The following is a 21,313-nucleotide window of genomic DNA, read 5'->3' as shown; positions in this document are numbered from 1 at the left end:
CAATATGCCAAAAACTAGCCGGACCCCTTTCCCAACCTCTGGAATTTGAAAGAGTGCATAGAGCCCCGGGTCCCCCTGCGACAAATGCAAACAGGCCAAGGGACGTGATATGTCGTTTTTTTCGCTTTGCGCAAAAGGAGTTAATAAGCCGTAAGGCATAGGAAAATGGAGATTTAGAACAGGACGGGCCTCTGGTGAAAATACTGCCTGATCTCTCACGGGCCACCCTGCAGCGTAGGGCAATGTTGCGCCCCCCACTCCTGGATAAAATCAAGATGATAGGGGGGTCCTATAGGTGGGGTTACCCCATCGCATTAATTATAAAAAAAAACTCAATGACATTTACCTTGCGATACCCGACGGAACTCCCGGAGTTATTTGCTTTCCTTGAAGTGGAGGCGTTTGCGATACAGAACTGGCTGCAACCAATAGTAAACACCCCAAGAAATAAAGTCACTAGCAGAGAAAGGGGACCACGTACCCCAGAAAGAGATGGACTGAGAAGAGAAAGGACAATTTCACTTTAAATAGAAGAGAAGATATAGGGTCTGGGTGGGATGCCCCCCTTTTTTGGTTCCTTCTTTTTATTAGCTAAAAGGTGCTGCCCCCGCCCGACTCCCCTCTCCTTCCCTTTTTTTGTTTTTCGGTAATGCCTCATTAGACTTTTTTTTTCTCCTCTTTATTTGCCCCCTTGGAGAGTCTGGATGGGGTGGGCGTCTCGGGGAGGGTAGATGGAGGGGGGAATTTACCTCCCCCTTATCTCCCCCCCCCCCCCCCCCCCCAGGAGGTTCCTAGAATATCCATCCGGGTTGGTGTCACAGATTTTAGAACTTAGATACCGCCCCTCTCCATACCTGAGAAGAAGGAAGAGGGGGAAGGAAGGACATTTTTTATTTTTTTTTTGGATTGGTGAACACTCTCGGAATTTTGAGATTTGGTGGGCTTCGGTACACACCGGGGAAGGAAAATAGGGGCTGTAGGAGCAGAGAATGAAAAGGAGGGAGGGGTGGGAGGTGGTTATATCGGGGGGGGGGGGGGGGGTATATGGGGAAGATAATGGGGACACACAGGAGAAATGTTTTTTTTTTGTTGTTGTGATAATATTATATCACTGTGGTATCACTGTATAATTTGTTGGTGCCAAATAGATATGGCACCCTTATTAAAAACACACGTTTTTTTTAGGAGCTAGGGGGTGAGGGGGGATGGATGGGGGGGGGGTAGTGGATTTTGTATAAATTGGTGTAGGTATGCATGCATTCACAGGTGTGCGTCTATAGGAATGTATATGTATGTATGTATATGTATATGTATATATATATATATATATATATATATATATATATATATATATATATATATATATATATATATATATATATATATATATATGGGGAGAGAAAGAATTTCAGAGAGTAATAGAACATATAAAGAGGAATGGTATCTTTGTTTCTATTGTAATTATATTATATTGTAATTATATTATGAAATAAGGAAATTAGCACTGTATTATTTTGTACTACTACATAATTTAGGTGGCACTATATAATTTGGTATGTGTGTAGGGAATACTTGGGGGGAATATTCTGACTCATTTTTGAAAAGGGAAGGAAGATTGAGAATATATGGAATAAATAGGTAAATCTGGAGGGGAAGATACAAATAAGAGGGGGAGAGGGGGGAAGGTATCGGATTTGTTTACATTGACAGCTTAGAAGAATGGGAACTCTAGGGAATCTAAGATAGAGCGTATGGTATTTGTAATTGGGAGGAAGCAAGAGAGGGGTAGAGGTGGGCGGGGGTAAGAAAGAAGAAAGTGGGAGAAGACTACCACTGCCCCTTGGGGGATGGTGGGGAGGAAGGTGCAACGGGAGGAGGGAAAGGAAGGAAGGCATGTAAGTATAGGTAAAAAGGCGAGGTAAAATGGATAGGAAGCCCTAGACGGGGGCTATAGGACCGGGTGGAGGGGACCAGGAACAGAGCTCTATGCCAGATCCAGGCCGAACCCCCAATTAGGCCTACACCCACCTGAGTCAGACGGCCAGAGGCTCAGAAGGGGGTGTCTCTCTTAGGGGTATTGGTTTTTTTTTCTCTCTTTCTCCTCTCCCCTTCCCCTCCCCCAGGATGGAGGGGATAAGGGTGACTTCTTTGAAAGTAAAGGGACTTAACGTCCTGGAAAAAAGAAGGGTGCTATTAAATGATTTGAAACGCTACCATACAGATGTAGCATTTGTGCAGGAAACGCATTTTAGAATGGGTGGACTCCCCTTACTTCAGAACAGATTTTTTCCCTGCGTTTATCATGCACATAATCAAGAAGCAAAATCTAAGGGGGTGTCCATTCTGATTTCTAATCGGATATCTTGGTCTCTTTTGGACATACGAGTGGATGGGAATGGACACTATTTCTTAAAGGCCATATTGATGGAGTAAAAGTAACATTGGCTACGATATATGCACCAAACACACAACAAGATGTTTTCTTAAACAAAACCTTGAGAAAACTAGCAGAATTTGCAGAAGGAACTATGATTCTGGGAGGAGACTTTAATGTCTCCTTGGACCCCGGAATGGATACCTCCATGGGATCATCTTCGACCCCTGATGGTGTTAGGAAAAGGGTCAAACGGGAGATGCAGGAGATGCAGTTGGTAGATGCATGGCGGATTTTTCAAGCAGGAGAAAAGGATTATACTTTTTTTTTTTTTCAACCCGCATCAACAGTACTCCCTTATTGATCTATTCCTTGTGCCACATTACCTACTCACGTCGGTAATAGAGGTGACGATAGGAAATATAACCCGGTCAGATCATGCACCGGTCACATTGCAGATCTCCCTGTCTAGCCCGGCTCGCTCCTCGGGACGTAGTTGGTGTTTGAATGAAAGCTGCTACAGAAAGCAGATATACAGGAGGATATAACAAAGGAAATAATGGCATATTTCCAGACCAACGACACCCCGGGGAGCGACCCGGGCATGATATGGGAGGCACACAAAGTGGTCATGCGGGGGATCTTGATTAAACATGGCTCCCAAATGAAAAAAGCACGAGAAGCGCAGATAACAAATCAGAAGAAATTCAAAAACTTGAAATGCAACATAAGAGAGTACGGACACCACTCCTGGGAAAGGACCTAGCACATCTGAGGAGGCAGATGACAGATCTGCTCCGTTATTAGGCGAAAGCGGCGATACAGGCAGGGAGGAGAATAGGGTATAAACTAGGAGACAAGTGTGGCAGAGTGTCGGCGGGGAAGCTTAAGGAGAAGAGGAGGACAATCTACGTACCCAATATAAAGGGAGGAAATGGACAGTTAATTACAATGCCTAAAGATATAATGCAGAGGTTCAAAGACTACTATGCGGCCCTCTATAATTTGACATCTCCTTCTTTTCCCATGGCTAAAGTGGAGGAATATCTATCCTCGGCAGGTCTTCATAGACTGCCCTCTCTGGACCGCAATAGCTTAGAAACCCCAATAACTGTTGAAGAATTAAGTGTAGCAATAAAATCAGTCAAAAAAAGGGAAGGCACCAGGTCCGGATGGATATACAATACAATACTATAGGAACTTCTTCCCAATATTGGGTCCACATATGGTAAAGGTTTTCAATGCGTTCGGCCAGACTGCCACACCCCCTCCGGATATGCTTAGGGCACACATCTCGGTTATTCCAAAGGAAGGGAAGGATCCATCGGAGTGCGGCATTTACCGGCCGATCTCATTGTTGAATGTGGATTTAAAACTTTTCACTAAAACATTGGCTTCCCGTTTACAATCGCAATTACATCAGCTGGTGCATTTGGACCAAGTAGGGTTTATCCCTTCGCGTGAAGCGAGCGATAATGTAATCAAAGTACTGAATTTGGTACACTTTTCCAACCAAACAAAAACCCAGAGTGTCTTTAAGTACGGACGCAGAAAAGGCATTTAATCGGGTCAACTGAAGATTTATGTTCGCGGTATTAAGACACATGGGGGTGGGAGAGGGTATGTTACGGTGGATGGCTGGGATATATACAGTGCCTTGCGAAAGTATTCGGCCCCCTTGAACTTTTCAACCTTTTGCCACATTTCAGGCTTCAATTTTTATTTTTTGTGAAGAATTCTATTGGATTTTTGAAACTTTTTTAACTAATAAAAAAAAGAAAAGTGGGGCGTGCAAAATTATTCGGCCCCCTTGCGTTAATACTTTGTAGAGCCACCTTTTGCTGCGATTACAGCTGCAAGTCACTTGGGGTATGTCTCTATCAGTTTTGCACATCGAGAGACTGAAATTCTTGCCAATTCTTCCTTGCAAAACAGCTTGAGCTCAGTGAGGTTGGATGGAGAGCGTTTGTGAACAGCAGTTTTCAGCTCTTTCCACAGATTCTCGATTGGATTCAGGTCTGGACTTTGACTTGGCCATTCTAACACCTGGATACTTTATTTGTGAACCATTCCTTTGTAGATTTTGCTGTATGTTTGGGATCATTGTCTTTTTGGAAGATAAATCTCCGTCCCAGTTTCAGGTCTTTTGCAGACTCCAACAGGTTTTCATCCAGAATGGTCCTGTATTTGGCTGCATCCATCTTCCCCTCAATTTTAACCATCTTCCCTGTCCCTGCTGAAGAAAAGCAGGCCCAAACCATGATGCTGCCACCACCACGTTTGACAGTGGCGATGGTGTGTTGAGGGTGATGAGGTGTGTTGCTTTTACGCCAAACATATCGTTTTGCCTTGTGGGCAAAAAGTTCGATTTTGGTTTCATCTGACCAGAGCACCTTCTTCCACATGTTTGGTGTGTCTCCCAGGTGGCTTGTGGCAAACTTTAGACGAGACTTTTTATGGATATCTTTGAGAAATGGCTTTCTTCTTGCCACTCTTCCATAAAGGCCAGATTTGTGCAGTGTACGACTGATTGTTGTCCTATGGACAGACTCTCCCACCTCGGCTGTAGTTCTCTGCAGTTCATCCAGAGTGATCATGGGCCTCTTGGCTGCATCTCTGATCAGTCTTCTCCTTGTCTGAGCTGAAAGTTTAGAGGGATGGCCAGGTGTTGGTAGATTTGCAGTGGTCTGATACTCCTTCCATTTCAAAATGAACGCTTGCACAGTGCTCCTTGGGATGTTTAAAGCTTGGGAAATCTTTTTGTATCCAAATCCGGCTTTAAACTTCTCCACAACAGTATTACGGACCTGCCTGGTGTGTTCCTTGGTCTTCATGATGCTCTCTGCGCTTTCAACAGAACCCTGAGACTATCACAGAGCAGGTGCATTTATACAGAGACTTGATTACACACAGGTGGATTCTATTTATCACCATCAGTCATTTAGGACAACATTGGATCATTCAGAGATCCTCGCTGAACTTCTGGAGTGAGTTTGCTGCACTGAAAGTAAAGGGGCCGAATAATTTTGCACGCACCACTTTTCAGTTTTTTATTTGCTAAAAAAGTTTAAATTATCCAATAGATTTCGTTCCACTTCACAATTGTGTCCCACTTGTTGGTGATTCTTCACAAAAAATAAAAATTTTATATCTTTATGTTTGAAGCCTGAAATATGGCAAAAGGTTGAAAAGTTCAAGGGGGCCAAATACTTTCTCAAGGCACTGTACTTCCCCACAAGCCTGGGTGAAGGTAAATCGAGTTCTCTCAGAACCATTTAAGATCTCGAATGGAACCCGCCAGGGCTGCCCTCTCTCACCCCTATTGTTTGTCCTTTCATTAGAACCACTATTGAATAAAATCCGACAAAATCTGGACATTCAGGGACTCCAAATAGGGGAGCATAACTATAAAATATCAGCATATGCGGACGACCTTTTGTTTTCCCTATCCAGACCACACATCTCTTTACCAAACCTTATGGAAGAAATTGTAAGATATGGGGAGATATCAAACCTAAAAATAAATTATACAAAATCAGAGGCAATGGGGGTAGCTTTGCCTTTAAGGGTACAACAGATTATACAACCTAATTATGGCTTTAAATGGGTGAATGTAGCATTTAAGTATTTAGGTACATATATGCCAGATAGGATGGAGAAGACTTTTACAGTAAATTTCCCCCCGCTACTAAAGGAAATTCGGGCACTATTAGACAAATGGAAACAGGGACTACATTCGTGGTTTGCCAGATGTAATATTATAAAAATGAACATACTGCCAAAATTGTTATATCTACTCCAGGCCATACCTATAGATATTCTAATATTTTTTTTTCCCGCCAGATAGATATCCTTTTCACTAAATTTATATGGGCGAATAAATGACCAAGAATCAATAGAATCATGAGAGCTCCTAAACGCTACGGCGGCCTGGCAGTACCAGATATGTTTAAATATTATCAGGCAGTACATATTGGCAGAATGATAGACTGGTGTAGACACACAGAATTTAAATTATGGACAGAAATAGAACAAGAATGCAGTCCAGTACCCCTACGTAGGGCAATCTGGTGTTACACAACACTACCAGAATTGCTTAAAAGACATCCACTTATAGGCCCAACATTGCGGATAGGGGCTAAGATCAGGGGCAAATAATAATTTTTTTTTTGTTATTATTTTTTTAGGTGGGGAGTTGGGCTAAGGGATATAAAAATAGATAAAAGGTGAGGGAGGTTTGGGGGATTTATAGCAGGGGGAGATAAGAATTATAACAGATAGAGCTGGAAAGAGCTAGATAAACAGGGTAGATAAGAGACAAATAGATAAATATATATAAACTGAAAGACATAAGTGTAGATAGAATAACTTGGTTTAATTCATAAATACGAAGAGGAAAATGGAATATGTTCTACAGCATATAAGATAAATTTATGTAAGAAATGATGTCTCTGTTGTCTCTTGTGATCAATGTTCCCCCCTACTTGTCCTATGTGGTATAAATAAAGAAAGTAAAAAAAAAAAAAGAAATGCTGGACCAAACGCTATGACGGAAAATGCTGGACAGAACGCTATGACAGAAAAATGCTGAGACAGAATCCTGGGGCCGAAACGCCATCATGAAACACTTGCGACTGAAATGGTGGGTGCCCAGAAGACGTGCGGGGATCCCCCCCCCCACGTGAGTACCCGGAGGTGAGCAGGGGGCTGATTGCCCCCCCCATGAGAACCCGGGAAGCATGCAGGCATCCCCTCCATGGCGTGGGTTCCAGGGAGGTGAACTGGCGGGTGAATGGCAAGTGTAGGGTAGACGAATGGATGCCCCCCTGCATGAGTGCCGGGAGAAGCGGACGGCCCCCCCAGCGCTGGCAGGAAACACAGGGATGAAAGGGAGAAGTGGGTGGTGGCCCCCCCAACCATGCAGCAGTGTGCCCAGCGACGATGGTGGGTGGACAGACAACACCCCCCCACCCCCGCGTGAACACCGTGGGAAGCGAGCGGCACCCTGGCCAGACTGAGCACTGGGGAAGTGGTTGAGAAGAGATGAATGAACGGACGCCCCCCCCCCCCCCGCATGGGTGCCGGGAGTAACAGGTGGCTGCATGCTGGCCAGCTGGAGTGGAGGGGGGAGTGTAAGGTGGAGGACGACCGATCACCCACCCCCCAGCGGGAATACCAGGAGAAGCGGGCGGGCTGCAGGCTGGAGAGGGGAGGGGAGAGTGTAGGTGGAGGATGGAAGGACGGCCGATCACCCCCCTCCCCCTGGCGAAAACACCGGGAGACCCCCAGATCTGTGCTGGCAAGAGGAGCTGGTGGCGGCCGAATCCAGGGAAACAGGATCAGCCCAGAAGAAAGGAGCTGGCGGGCGGCCGATTCATCCCCCCTCCCCCCCTGCAGGAACACCGAGAGAAAGGAACTGGCAGGCACGCCGATCCCCAACCCCCACGGCGGGAACCCCGGGAGAAGCAGGCGGGGATCAGAGTGATGAGGGGGTGGGTGGCGGCGGGCGAACGGTATCCCCGGTAGTGCCTCACACCCCCCACCGTGACTCACTCAGCAAGGACCCAGCAGTGTCGGCATAACCCAGAAACGCAGACAACACTGGCCCCGACAGAGGAGGAGGATTAAATAGCCCTCTCAGGCTCCTCCCACAAATACAGGCCAGCCTTTACACTAGTCCAGTATGGTCTAATAAGAGGGCAAGACCATGGGCATGCCCTGGCCCCTACAACCCCCCCAAAGATCAGAGATCGATGGGAATGTTTTATGGAGCCCTACGAGTGTAGTGCCATCTTGTGAGCATTTTGTAGTTTACTTCTACTGCTTCCGAGGATATGGATGAGATATGGGACAGCTGGAGTATTGTGGAGTGTTGAGTGTCTGATAGTGGACTTTGGAGCTCCTGTTCCCATTTTACTAGGAATGAGTGCCAAGCTATAGGAGGTAGAGTCTATAGTGCTTGATAAAATAAAAAGGAAATGGGTTTATCGGGTGGTTGGTCCCCAATAAGTAGTCCCTCTACCGGGTTCAGATCTCTCTCAGAGCTCAATGGTTGTGGAAGAGATTTAACAAATTTTGAGAGTTGGTGGCATTTCCATTGGTTCATGGATGATATCGTTGTCATTGGGATGAGTGTGGACATCGGCAGGATTCCGGCATCTGTAGCTACTTGATGTAACAGGACAGGTGTTTCAGATATCCAATTACTGAATTTAGGGTTAATGTTCCCAGGTGGGAAATAATTATGCCCTGTTAATTGTAGGGCCATTTTTGCATATTGAGTCCCACATTGCCAAAGTTGATTTAGTAAGTGGTGAAGTTGTTATTGCTAGCTTTCGGAACTTGCTAGGAATCCAGATTAGAGGATATGGGTCCATAACGCATAAGTCCACTTCCAGCTGCACCCAGAGTTTAGAGCCCTTGTGGTATTTCCACTCAGATATCCTGTTTCGTGCAATGACAAGAAAGTATCGTTTAAAGTCTGGGAGCGCTAGGCCACCTCTACTCTTTGTTCTGGTTAGCCAATTATAAGCAATTCGGGGCCGTTTACGATTCCACACGCACCTACATATAATAGATTGTACTATTTTAAAGAACCCCAGAGGAATCTTGTAAGGGATCATTTGTTCCCATTTTAATCCCGTGTATGCTAGGGTCATTGCGTACTATTGTTAGGAAGGGTTCCAGTAAAAGGGCAAATAGAATAGGTGAAATGGGCAGCCCTGGCGGGTTCCGTTGTGGAGGTGAAAGGGTTCACTCAGTGTGCCATTAATTCTCAATTGTGCCAAGGGTGACTGGTATAATGGCGAGATTCTCATCAGCATGTTCGGGCCTATGCCGAGATGCTGTAACGTAGACTTCAGGTACTCCCAGTCCACCCTGTCAAACGCTTTCTCAGCCCCAGTAGACAGGAGAAGGGTGGGCTGGGAGCACCTGCGCACGTAGGAAATTAAAGAAAGCGTTCTGAGAGAATTATCCCGAGCTTCCCTACCTGGCAAAAAAACTGTTTGATCTCTGGAAATCCACTGGGGGGTCAGGGTCATAAGTCTTAATGCGATTGTTTTAGCATATAGATCAGCATCTATATTCAGTAAAGAGATTGGGCGATAACTGCCACATAAGCTTGGGTTCTTTCCGGGTTTGGGGAGTATTGTGATATGGGCGTGAAGAGCCTCCGGACGGAGCCCCCCACCCGCGGAGACCGAGTCGGCATATGACGTCAGATATGTGAGTAAAGTGTCAGCAAAGGCACGATAGTAAGCCACTGTCAATTCATCAGGACCTGGAGCTTTACCCTTTGCCATGGATTCGAGTGCCGCTCTGAGCTATGCGATGTCGAGATCTACCTCTAGTGCAGCAGCGAGGAGTTTCGGTAATTTGGCCTGGGTGAGGTATTCTTGTATTAGTGCCTCTCTAGTTGCCCATCGGAGGTGGCTTTGCTAATCTGATAGAGTTGTTGGTAAAAAGAACAAAATTCCTTTGCAATTCCAGTAGTTTTTTTTTACAGCATAGCATCTGAGGTGATTTGATTTTAGTTATGTAAGAGGCTGGTTTTTTGACTTGCAAAGAACGTGCTAAAAGACGACTGGGTTTATTCCCCCACTCATAGTATTGTTGGGACACTATACGGAGCCTTTAATTCTTCTCTTTTCTGTGTAAGAGAGTGAAAAATAGTTGTGATTGTAGGTACGTTCTCTCCATCTTTTTTCTGAAGCCCAGTTCGATAAGTTTGCCACGTATATGAGCTTTATGGGCTTCCCATAGAACCCCAGGAGATATCTCAGAGGAGACATTCTCTTGAAAATAGAGAAAGAGACTACCCCCAATCTTTTTTATGTCTACTTCTTCAGAAATAAGGGAAGCATTCAGCTTGCAGTTTGTGGATTTTACCGGCAGGGATGGTATTTGCAATGTTAAACTAATTGGGGCGTGATCAGAAATAGTTGAGATTTCAATGGGAGATTGTGATACGAGCTCTAAGTGGTGGTGAGTTATAAACAAGTGATCTATCCTTGAGTAGGAGCTGTTAAGTTGTGAATAGTGGGTGTAGTCCTTTTCTCGTGGATGCATTATCCTCCAAACATCCATAAGCTGGGCTGTATGTAACAGTTTGCGTAAAAATGAAAGACGTCTGTGAGGGATGCAGGACTTCCCTTGAGAGGTATCTAGAATTAGGTTCCTAGAGGGATATTAAAGTCCCCGGCAAGAACAATGCATCCTTGAGCAAAGTCACTAAATTCGTCCAGAGTAACTGCTAGGAAGCTCGCTTGACCCTGGTTTGGTGCGTAGAAATTAGCAAATGTGCATTGTAAGTTGCCCAGGCTGCCCTTCAAGAATAAAAATCTATTAAGTGGATCCACAAGAGTATCCTCTAGAGTAAATAATGTTTCCTTCCGCAATCCAGTGGCCACACCCTTTGCCTTCGTAACATCTGAAACGCTCTAATGCCACGTGGGATAATGAGGAGCATACAATCTAACTGACATGGTGTGTGTAAGGTGGGTTTCTTGCAGGAAGATATCTCCCTGCATACGCTTAAATTCTCTATAAAGGATGTGTCTCTTACCTGGAGCGTGAAGCCCTCTCACATTGAGGGAAATCAAATTGATCGTGGCCATTGGATCCGTTGGGGAAATGCATCAAATTCATATCTCCTGCAAGACTGGCGGGGAGATAGGAAAAAATAGCAAAGGAAGAAACAAAAACAAAAAAGACCAAAAGAAGAGAAATAATAAAAAAAAAATGTATATGTATATTTTATATATATGTGTATACACACACACACACGTAAAAAAAAACACATGTCCATGATGTGCACGCAAATCATTGCGGTACAATGCCCGGAACACTGCAGGGTCCAATCCCCCAACGCGTGCCACCCCGTGAGAGATAACCACTGTGGAGGACCAGAGCCCCCGCTGCCCCGTGCAGGGGGGCGGTGCCCCCTCTGAAACCAGACCTCGCATGACCAAATCAGGTACATGCCGTCTGTGTGGTCCAGCGTCGGCACATAGCTAAAGTGCCTCAAATAGCCTTAAGCGTGAGCAGTTGTTACACCCTGATCGTGATATCACTGCATTTTACATGTATGGTATACATTGGTTTAATCACCTGATATTATTTCAATACTGCACATGTATACTGTTAGTTTGATATCTTCACAATTATTCTAACTTTGATTTAGATGTTTATCAGGTTATCTATGCACTATAGTCAAATGATGGCTACAGCGCGGATCTCGAATGCCGGGACTACGTCTATTGACGTCGTCCCCTCCCGGGAGCGCGCATCGGGGAAAATCTGTGTTGGCCGTGTCCCCTGGACACAGCCAATCACAGATCGCTGTAAACGGCCAATCACAGCGGCCGTTTACAGCGCAATCGCCGCCTCCAATGTGTGATGATCTCAAATGTAAACAAATGAGATCATCTCCCATTGCCGAATCTGTCTCCTCACACAGAGACAGCGTGTGAGGGGAGAGATTCTGTGAGTTGAAAAAAAAGTGTTTTTTGTGCCATCTGTGCCCGCCAGTGCCCATCTGTACCCCGCCAGTGCCCACCTGTACCCACCTGTGCATCATCTGTGCAATGTCAGTGCCCATCTGTGCACCGCCAGTGCCCATCTGTACCATCTGTGCCACCTCAGCAGTGCCCATCTGTGCCGCCTCAGCAGTGCACATCTGTGCAATAAATCAGTGCACATCTGTGCCGACCCATCAGTGCCGCCTCAACAGCGCCCATGTGTCACCTAAACAGTGCACATCTGTACAATCAGTGCACATTTGTGCCGACTCATCAGTGCCACCTCTGTGCTGCTTCAACAGTACACATCTGTGCCATCAATCAGTGCCCATCAGTGCAGGCTTAACACCAGCAACCATGTCTAAACGAGTCTTTTCCGCCGAGGAGGCGTACAAAATTCTTTCCACGGCCGACGAGAGCAACGGGGAGCTCTCCTCTTCAGATTCTCTTTCAGATTCGGATTCTGAAGCTGACAAATTATGCGCCAGTCCTCAGCAGTGAAACACTGACTGAATCCGAGGAGGAAGATATCCGGCCCATCAAACGAAGGCGTTCTAGTGAGGCAGTGCCGTCCACCAGCACCGCAGTGCCCCGGCAAGAAAGGCCAAGTACCAGTGGGGTGTCATCTCAGCCCCAAAGGGTTAGGAGCCATGCTGGCCTTCCCTATGCCCTTCAGAACCCCTTGTGGCTTCCTCCTAATTCAGGAGAGGCCAATGTTCCCCCTTTCACTGCCCAGCCAGGAGTCCAGGTGGACACGGAGAATTTTACCCCAATAGATTTTTTTAATTTAATTTTTACGGAGGATATGTTGTCGTCAATTGTGGCCCAGTGCAACCTGTATGCACAACAATTTATTTTGAAAAATCCGACATCTTATTATGCCCGTCCCTACGAATGGAGAGACCTAACGGTGGAGGAGTTCAAGGTTTTTTTTTAGGCCTCACATTTAACATGGGACTCAACAAAAAAAATCAATTGCGTACCTATTGGTCAACCCACCCCCTCCACCACACACCGCTCTTCTCCGCGGTAATGCCCAGAACCAGGTATCAGATGATCCTGAGGTTCTTACATTTCAGCGACAATACCCAGTGCCTTCCACGAAATGACCCAAATTACGACAGGCTTTACAAAATTCGACCAATACTGAATTATTTTTCACAAACATTCCCCAAATTGTTTACCCCGGACCAACACATATGTGTGGATGAGTCCCTTATTAAATTTAGTGGTAGGCTTAAAATGAAGCAATTTATGCCCAGCAAAAGGGCCCGCTATGGGGTGAATATCTACAAATTATGCGACCGAGCCACAGGGTACACATATTCATTCATAGTGTACGAAGGGAAGGACACCCAGCTGCAGCCCCCTAATTGTCCGGACTACTTGGGATCCAGCGGAAAAGTTGTTTGGGACCTCATATACCCCCTATTGGATAAAGGCTACCACCTGTATGTAGATAACTTCTACACATCTCTGCCCCTGTTCCACAACCTTCACCGGAAGAAGAAGCCAGCATGTGGCACCGTAAAAAGGAATCGGAAGGGCTTTCCTCAAAGTCTTGTGAATAAGAAGCTGCGAAAAGGAGAAACCGCAAGTCTGAGAAACAAGGAGGTTCTGGCAGTGAAGTGGAGGGACAGAAGGGATGTGTATATGTTGTCTTCTATCCACAATGATACGTTCGTGGAAATCCCCAGAAGGAATGGCCCCGTAAAAAAAACAAAATGCATTTATGAATACAATTTGTTCATGGGGGGAGTCGACTTTAACGACCAAATGATGGAACCATATCTTGCCACAAGACAGACATACCATTGGTACAAAAAAGTTGCAATTTATTTTTTTCAATTGGCCATTTACAATTCCTATGTCATTTACTGCAACTCCACCCAAAACCCCAAACGTTTCTTTGGCTACCAGGAGGAAGTTTTCACTGCCCTTATTTTCCCAAACGGCCCACCAGAAAATATCTGATCAGACGTTATTAGTCGACTCTCCGAGCGCCACTTTCCCGATAAAACCAACAGGCCAAAGACGTCAAAAAAGATGTAAGGTGTGTACCAGAGCAGGAGTCAGAAGAGACACATCTTATTATTGTGCACAATGTCCTTCCCAACCAGGCCTCTGCATAGGCGACTGTTTTCAGCGTTAACATACTTCAATAAATTTTTAGTGAAGTATGGTAAACATAATCCTCAGTTCGTGCCTTCATACACCTTCACACCCCTTATGCCACTGCCTGCTCTGTAACTGACCCTGGCTTGTTATTTGACCACTCTTATGCCTGCCGATTCTGTACATACCGCTGCCTGATCTGGAACTGACCCTGGACTGTTATTCGACCATGCTTCTGCCTAACGATTCTGTACATACCTCTGCCTGAGCTGGAACTGACCCTGGACTGTTATTCGACCACGCTTCTGCCTAACGATTCTGTACATACCTCTGCCTGATCTGGAACTGACCTTGGACTGTTTGACCACGATATTTGCCTGCCTCTTGGACTGATCTTGTATTCTGCAACTGGACTAGTGGGATTCAACACGGGGTCTCACATATGTGAGGGGCTCCAGTATAGTTTTTCTGGATGAAGAAAACAATTTTCTTTGTTTTCTTATTCCTAGATTAGGGTCTGGAGACTCGGAGGCTTCAAAGAGATTTGGGAGGGAGAAGCCTCTACCCCTATCCTCATTCTGTCCTGAACGAGGCTCTACTTCTGTCTGCTGCCTGTAGGACTTACTGCCGTCATGCCGCACTGACCACACCACATGGACCTGCCTACTACCAGGACCAATATTTTTGGCACTGCTGACAATATCTCTGCACTGACCCTGGACTGTATATGGACAGTATCCCTGCCTGCTGCCTGAAAAATTGTGTTCGCTGTTGCTGACCAAGTCCCTGCCTGCTGCCTGGACCAGTGATATCCTCCTGTGGACAACTGCGCTTCTAAAAACCACAGGTAATCTTTTCTTTACCCTTTGCTCAGCATAATGTATTTGGGGGTGTAATTCTTGGTATGTGCAGGCTATGTGTCCCTGGAACGCCGGCGGTGTTCCTTGCATGTTGCGCCTCTGTATGTGGCCAGGCTGTGTAAACATCTCACACATGTGGTATAGTTATACTCAGGAGGAGTAGGAGAATGTATTTTGGGGTGCCATTTTTGCTATGTAAATGCTATGTGTTGGAAATATCTTATAAACAGACAACTTTGTATAAAAAAAAAAAAAAAATGCGTTTTCATTTTTTTTTTTCCACATTTTCCAAAAACTTCTGGAAAAAAATGAATTGAAAAGACTCATTATGCCTCATAGATTATACATTGGGGTGTTAGCTTTCCAAAATGGGGTCATTTTCTGGACGTTTCCATTGCCCTGGTGTTCCAGGGCCTTCAAAACTGTAATAGGTGGTTGAGAAATGAAATGTGTAATTTATGCTCCTAGAATGCCTGAAGGTGCTACTTCAAAATTAGGCCTCTGTATGTGGTCAGGCTGTGTAAAAGTCTCACACATGTGGTATCGTTATACTCAGGAGGAGTAGGAGAATGTATTTTGGGGTGCCATTTTTGCTATGTAAATGCTATGTGTTGGAAATATCTTATAAACGGACAACTTTGTGAAAAAAAAAAAAATCTTAATTTTGCAAAGAATTGTGGGAATAAATGACAACTTAAAATAACTCACCATGCCTCTTACTAAATACATTGGAATGTCTACTTTCCAAAAAGGGGTAATTTGGGGGGCATTTGTACTTTCCTGGCTTGTTAGGGTCTCAAGAATGGAGATAGGCCTTAGTACATCAGATGTGATCTTTTTTTGCAAATCTTTATGATTTGCACCATAGCTTGTAGACTCTATAAATTTCACACAGATCATATAATATGCAATAATTTGGGTTATTTTTACCAAAGATGTGTAGTAGTATAAATTGTGGCCAAAATTTATGAAGAAAATTTGCTAATTTGCAAAATTTTATCACAGAAACGAAGAAAAATGCATTTAAAAAAAAAAAAAAATCGGTCTTTTTTCATTTATAGCGCAGAAAATAAAAAACCGAGAGGTGATCAAATACCACCAAAAGAAAGCTCTATTGGTATGAAGAAAAGGACAAAAAAATCATTTGGTTACAGTGTTGCATGACTGAGTAATTGTCATTCAAAGTGTGAGAGCACTGAAAGCTGAAAATTGGTCTGGGCATGAGGGGGGTTTAAGTGCCCAGTAAGCAAGTGGTTAAATTTCAAATTGTCACTAGTGCTGCACCATCACATTCCCCCCACTGTACTTACCTGTGTGGATGATTAGCCGCCAGTGCCCCCACAGCCATCCAGGGATTTGAAATCCCTGCCCTCCTCCTTTCTGCAGCGCTTTCTGGCCAGATCAGAGCTATTGCTCCGTGCCACCACTGACTTATCAGAATAGTTCTGATCCATTCTGGAAGCACTGCAGACAGAAGAACAGGGATTTTAAATCCCCAGACTGCTGCACTGGCTGAGTGGGCACTGACAACTAAATACCATCTGAGGAAAGTATAGAGGGGACTGGGAAGGGGGTGGGGAGCGTGTATACTATAGTGTTAGATCACCTTTTCATTATTCTGTCAGGGGTTTAACTATTCTTTATTCTATACTGAAAGTGTTACTAAACCCAGGACCCTGCATTAACTATATCTGGTCTCACACAGTACACAGAACATGGGAATGCAAATGTTCTAGTAAATATAAACTGCTAAAATACCTTTTACCATCAGCAGTATATAGCACTCTTGTGACATCAGTATTTGGTTACAGTTTGTAGGAGGAGTTTTCATTCAACTCTGACTGTCCTAAAAGGCTGCAGGACCCCTGTGCCGATTGGCCCTGTGCTGATCACATGCACCCTCCCAAGAAAAACTCTTAACAATACACACCAAACTGAGCATGTGCAGAGTGACTCCCAAGGTTCTGTCTTATTAGGAGATGGACTGGGAACAGTGGAAGAAGGGGAGGATCAGAGAAGACATGATCAAACAGCCTTTTTACACAATGCAAAGGATTAATACCTTAGGTTCCACATTGAGTATAACAAACATACTTAACTGCATATAGAGACAGATTTTACTGTTGTGGGTTTAGTAAAACTTTAAAGTATGTGTATAACAACTTTTCTTTATTTGTGGAAATTTTATTTATTTATCTGTGTACAATGCAGGCAAAGCTGCTTTAAAACCACCTATCCCTGATATTACACACGCACACAACTACACAATTTGAAAAAAAACATCTTTATTTATAAATGCTGAAACATAAAGGGCTTTCATTTGAAGACAAACGTAGTATATATTTTACATATGACTTTTTTTCTACCACAATACAGTGTTTGGCACCCTTTAAATGATGTATAAACTATAACAAAAAATACAGCCAATGTACATAATTTCAGCATCTAAATTAGGAATGATAAAGGAAATAATATATATTTTTTACTCACATAACTACGAAAGTAAACATGGAGTTCAGACAATGAAATCTAAATGACAGCAATGTTTACTGGGGTATCCCTTAATTCATGAGCATTGTTAAGACATATTCCTGCTTTTATACTGTAAATCCTCAGGCAGAAGCAGTTAAGACATAACATAGCATACCCAGATATATACATGCCTGGGCCGTGATATTTGGTACATTCTGTTTCCCTGAAGTTAGCAAAATAGTAAATTGCTCCTTTTTTTGTAGCTTGTACAAATTAAGACATTTCTGCATAAAGGGTTTCATAAAACTGATGGAAATCATCCAATACCTTGTATTACTGAAGAAGCCATCTTGTGGGAGGAGTGCTTTTCATAAAGTCTGCATTGAATTTGATAATTAGGAACAAAATCCAGCACTTAGGTATAGAAATGCAATTATCACTTCATGTTACCAAAAATCAACAACATGTCCTTAGGACTAAAACATACATAAAACTGGAGTAGACACCCATAACGATCAAGTTTCAACCTTTAAATAAAAGGAGTATAGTGGCTTGCTACAGGAACCAGCTGTAGTTTTTTTTTAATTAGTCCCTCAAAGTTTATTCTAAAGCTGGCCACAGAAATTAGACAATAGTTGAATGTCAGAAAATGGGGTAACAGTAGGCCAGGGCAGCACATAGTCCTTAAGAGCCCAAAACCCCTTTTTTAGTTGTGGAGCCGCACCTTACTTAATTCACTAATATCTATTAGAGAAAACTGCGAGGAACCTGGTTGAGTTGGGCAACCCTGCATTAATCTGGGAGCAAAAAATACAACCCAGACAATAGTATTTTTCTCCTAATTGTGTCTGCAAAGGTGATTATTACCTCACAGATTGCCCAGATTTTTGCTGCTACTAATAAAAGTTGGAGGTATGAATTGCTGGAGTCTAATGGCCACCACAAGGCGCTTCCACGCCGTACTTTATACAACTGAATGCTTCCACTTTAAAAAGGTGCTTGTACATGGAGGTTTTCCATTGTTCCTTTACCAACCATTCGACCTCAGAAAAGCAGCCGTGTGCCACTTTCACCTAATAGAGGGATATCTCCATTTCTTTCAATGTTTCATACCCAAGCTCTCTGTTCTGATCAGTCTCATCCTACACACCCGGGTGTGAATATCATGCAAGGTGTGTAAATCTATAACATTTAAGACATACCATGTATGGGTACCTTTAGCCAAATGCTAAGGTATATATACACCATTTTTTTTTTTTTTTTTACTCAAATTATGCTAATCTGTCAGATGAAGGTATTATGGGTAGTTACATCATGCCCAGAAAGTTTTGGTTCAATTAGGGAAACTCTTTATATTAATATATATGGCCATTCTGGGTCAATTTCCTCTAAAGTCACCAATTTATCTTATGAAATAGCAGTGAGATAGACTACTATCACTATAACAACTCTGATGTAACAGACTCTTCACCATTTATTATATCATCAATTATATTTTTGGACAATTGTAAATGAATGACAGGACATAGTATTGAAGTTCCTTACAACCAAGACATTCCCTTTTTAAGGTCCAGCAACTTATGCTATTAGGCTTCTGTCTTCACACTCCACATCTCTTTAGGTTGGTGTTTGCAGCAAAGATTTTTGGATGATGGGCACTCCTATAATTTCATAGGCAGACTTTAAATTGCAAGTATCCAATATATGGCTCTTCAGTTCATCATCGAATGAGTTTAAACTAGGTTTAATAAAAAGAAGCGAGTTTGTCTAATATAGTGAAAAGAATGATCAGATAATGGTTTTGCTGTTTTCCAGTATCTTCCCTTCTTCCCAGCCAGGTCTGAGACTCTGATTGCTCAAACAGAGCTGATGTTTTTCAGCAATGAGTTGCGCTCTTCAAATAATAAATAAAGCTTACTCGTAGCCCCCTTCCACTCTTCGCTTGCGGACTGTAAAGAGAACAGAAAGCTTAAAATGAACCACATTTTTAAAAAGGGTCTTTAAACTAAAGTTTCTCATGCCTCTATACATGAACTGCATGGCAGTGTCCTAACTTCTGAATTCCCTTCCCACTGTGGTTTACAATAATAAACTCCAAAACGCTCCATTAAATCAGTGCTGAAGAAATCTGCTGTGACTAGTTTACACCAGCAGGTGGAGCTGTATGCAAAGAGGAATATCAGCCTCTAGTTCTAGTACCACTGCACCCATAACCACTAAAAAAAGGAGGTGATTGTATCTTTATAATAAAACTTTAAAAAAAAAAAAAAGTTTTATTTTTATTTTTTTCTATCCTTCCTCTGATTTTTCTGTGAAATTTCCATATTTTTACAGGGGACAAATAAATAAGTAAGCTAGTTTATTTACAGTACCTGGCCTCAAGAAAAATACGGTATTCATTTATTAAGTACAGTGGATATGACAACATCCTCATGTATATAGTATTTTTATCATTGCCATTAGTATTGCACCACAAATAGTAGTAGCATACATGACAATGACAGCTAGCGCAAAGGCTGGCTCATGCTATTAGAACAACAATACACAAAACACACATACAAGAGATCTTAAAAGTATAATTTAGGCCAAAACTTGTTTATTCTGAGTACAGTAAGGGAGGGTTAGAACCCTGGTCAGTTTCTTCCCCCATTGGGCAGATTTCCCTCCACTTCCTGTCCCAAAGCCACAACAGGAAGTGAGAAAATCCCTCCAAAGTGAGGGAAATCTCTGCTTGTCACCAGAACTCGGCCCCCTATCTAAAGATTTCCCCTCTATTGTGGTTCTGGTGACAATAATTTGGAGTTTTCTTTTGCTTGATGACCATCGGCAGGACAAAATAGAGAGTGAGAGTCTCCCAAATGAGGGCACAAGACAGCAATACAAAGCTGACAGGGGTTCTTACCCTCTCTACTCAATCTAAAACTAAAAATGAAAGTTTTGCATTTAGTTATAATTTAAAATTAACACCTCTAACTGTTTATGACCAGATGAAAAACACATTCAACTGAGCTCAAGGACACACTAAATCATTGTGGATAATTATACTAGGTTTTATAAAGACAGACAAGCAAAGCAAAAACACAAGGCAGGCAGGACAATGGAAAGAGATGGTGCATTTGGCAGCGGTATAACTTGTGTCCCTGCAGAGTGAAGTTTGAAGAAATGCCAGTAGATGAGAAGTGACAAAGACTGCTAAACTTCACACTGAGGAATGTAACCCATTGGAAAGGAAAGATCAGTGGAAGAGACTTCGCAAACAGCTGGAATTACACAGGTTACTCCCTGTTCCCAATAACAGAGCGAGATTTTATTAACTAATAGATACAGTAGTATATCTTTTTTTTTTTCTTTTTTAAAACTTAATAGTTTTTATTTTCTGTGAAGAGCCCTTTGATGATTGTTTTAAAGTAGAACTACAGACAAAACATTTTTTCTCATTTTGGATAGTTAGGGAGGGTTATAACCCAGTCAGATTTTGTTTTCACCATCTGTGTCCCATTGCGGAGGTTTCCCTTCACTTCCTGCCCTATAGCCAAACAGGAAGTTAGAGGAAATCCCTGCCAATTAAGGGAATTCCTTGGGGACCCCCAGGTCACCAGAACCAGCGTCTCCATTAGAAGATTTCACCCTTATTATCTTTCTGGGGACAACCCAAAAATTGGGATTTTCTTTTGCTTTCACTTTCTATGATAATGGTAAAAAGGAAACAGAGAGGGTGAATCTCTTTAATGGGGACACAGACAGTAAAAAAAAAAAAAAAAACGGACAGGTGTTCTAACCCTTCTCCACTCTATCCAAAGCTAAGCTTTAGTTATATTTTAACACTAAGCAGTACAGTTGCAGAGACTGAATTGAACAAAAAAAAGCCACCTAATGATTAAAGCGGAGCTCCACCCAAAAGGGGAAGTTCCGCTTTAAGCACTCCTTTCCACTCCCCTAACACATTATGTCATTTTTTTGGGGGGAGTCCC

At 43.3% G+C, this 21,313-nt stretch overlaps 1 protein-coding gene across 1 annotated transcript in view; it reads right to left on the bottom strand.

Moving 5' to 3' along the window:
- Window positions 1–17,138: 17,138 nt before the first annotated feature.
- The window catches only part of LOC143960665 (tropomodulin-3-like), an 84,731-nt gene continuing 80,556 nt past the window's right edge, over window positions 17,139–21,313 (bottom strand). Inside the window, exon 10 of the mRNA XM_077469459.1 lies at window positions 17,139–19,291. Within this exon, the coding sequence (XP_077325585.1) occupies window positions 19,257–19,291 (35 nt within the window). The 3' untranslated portion in view covers window positions 17,139–19,256. The remainder of the gene's footprint in view (window positions 19,292–21,313) is intronic.

The sequence above is a fragment of the Lithobates pipiens genome, unplaced genomic scaffold (genome assembly GCF_037356315.1).
Source record: "Lithobates pipiens isolate NorthernLeopardFrog02 unplaced genomic scaffold, aLitPip1_a1.2 Scaffold_8, whole genome shotgun sequence".
Taxonomy (NCBI): domain Eukaryota; kingdom Metazoa; phylum Chordata; class Amphibia; order Anura; family Ranidae; genus Lithobates; species Lithobates pipiens.
Note: the sequence above shows the minus strand (reverse complement) of the source record. Positions and strands in the feature narration are given on the sequence as shown.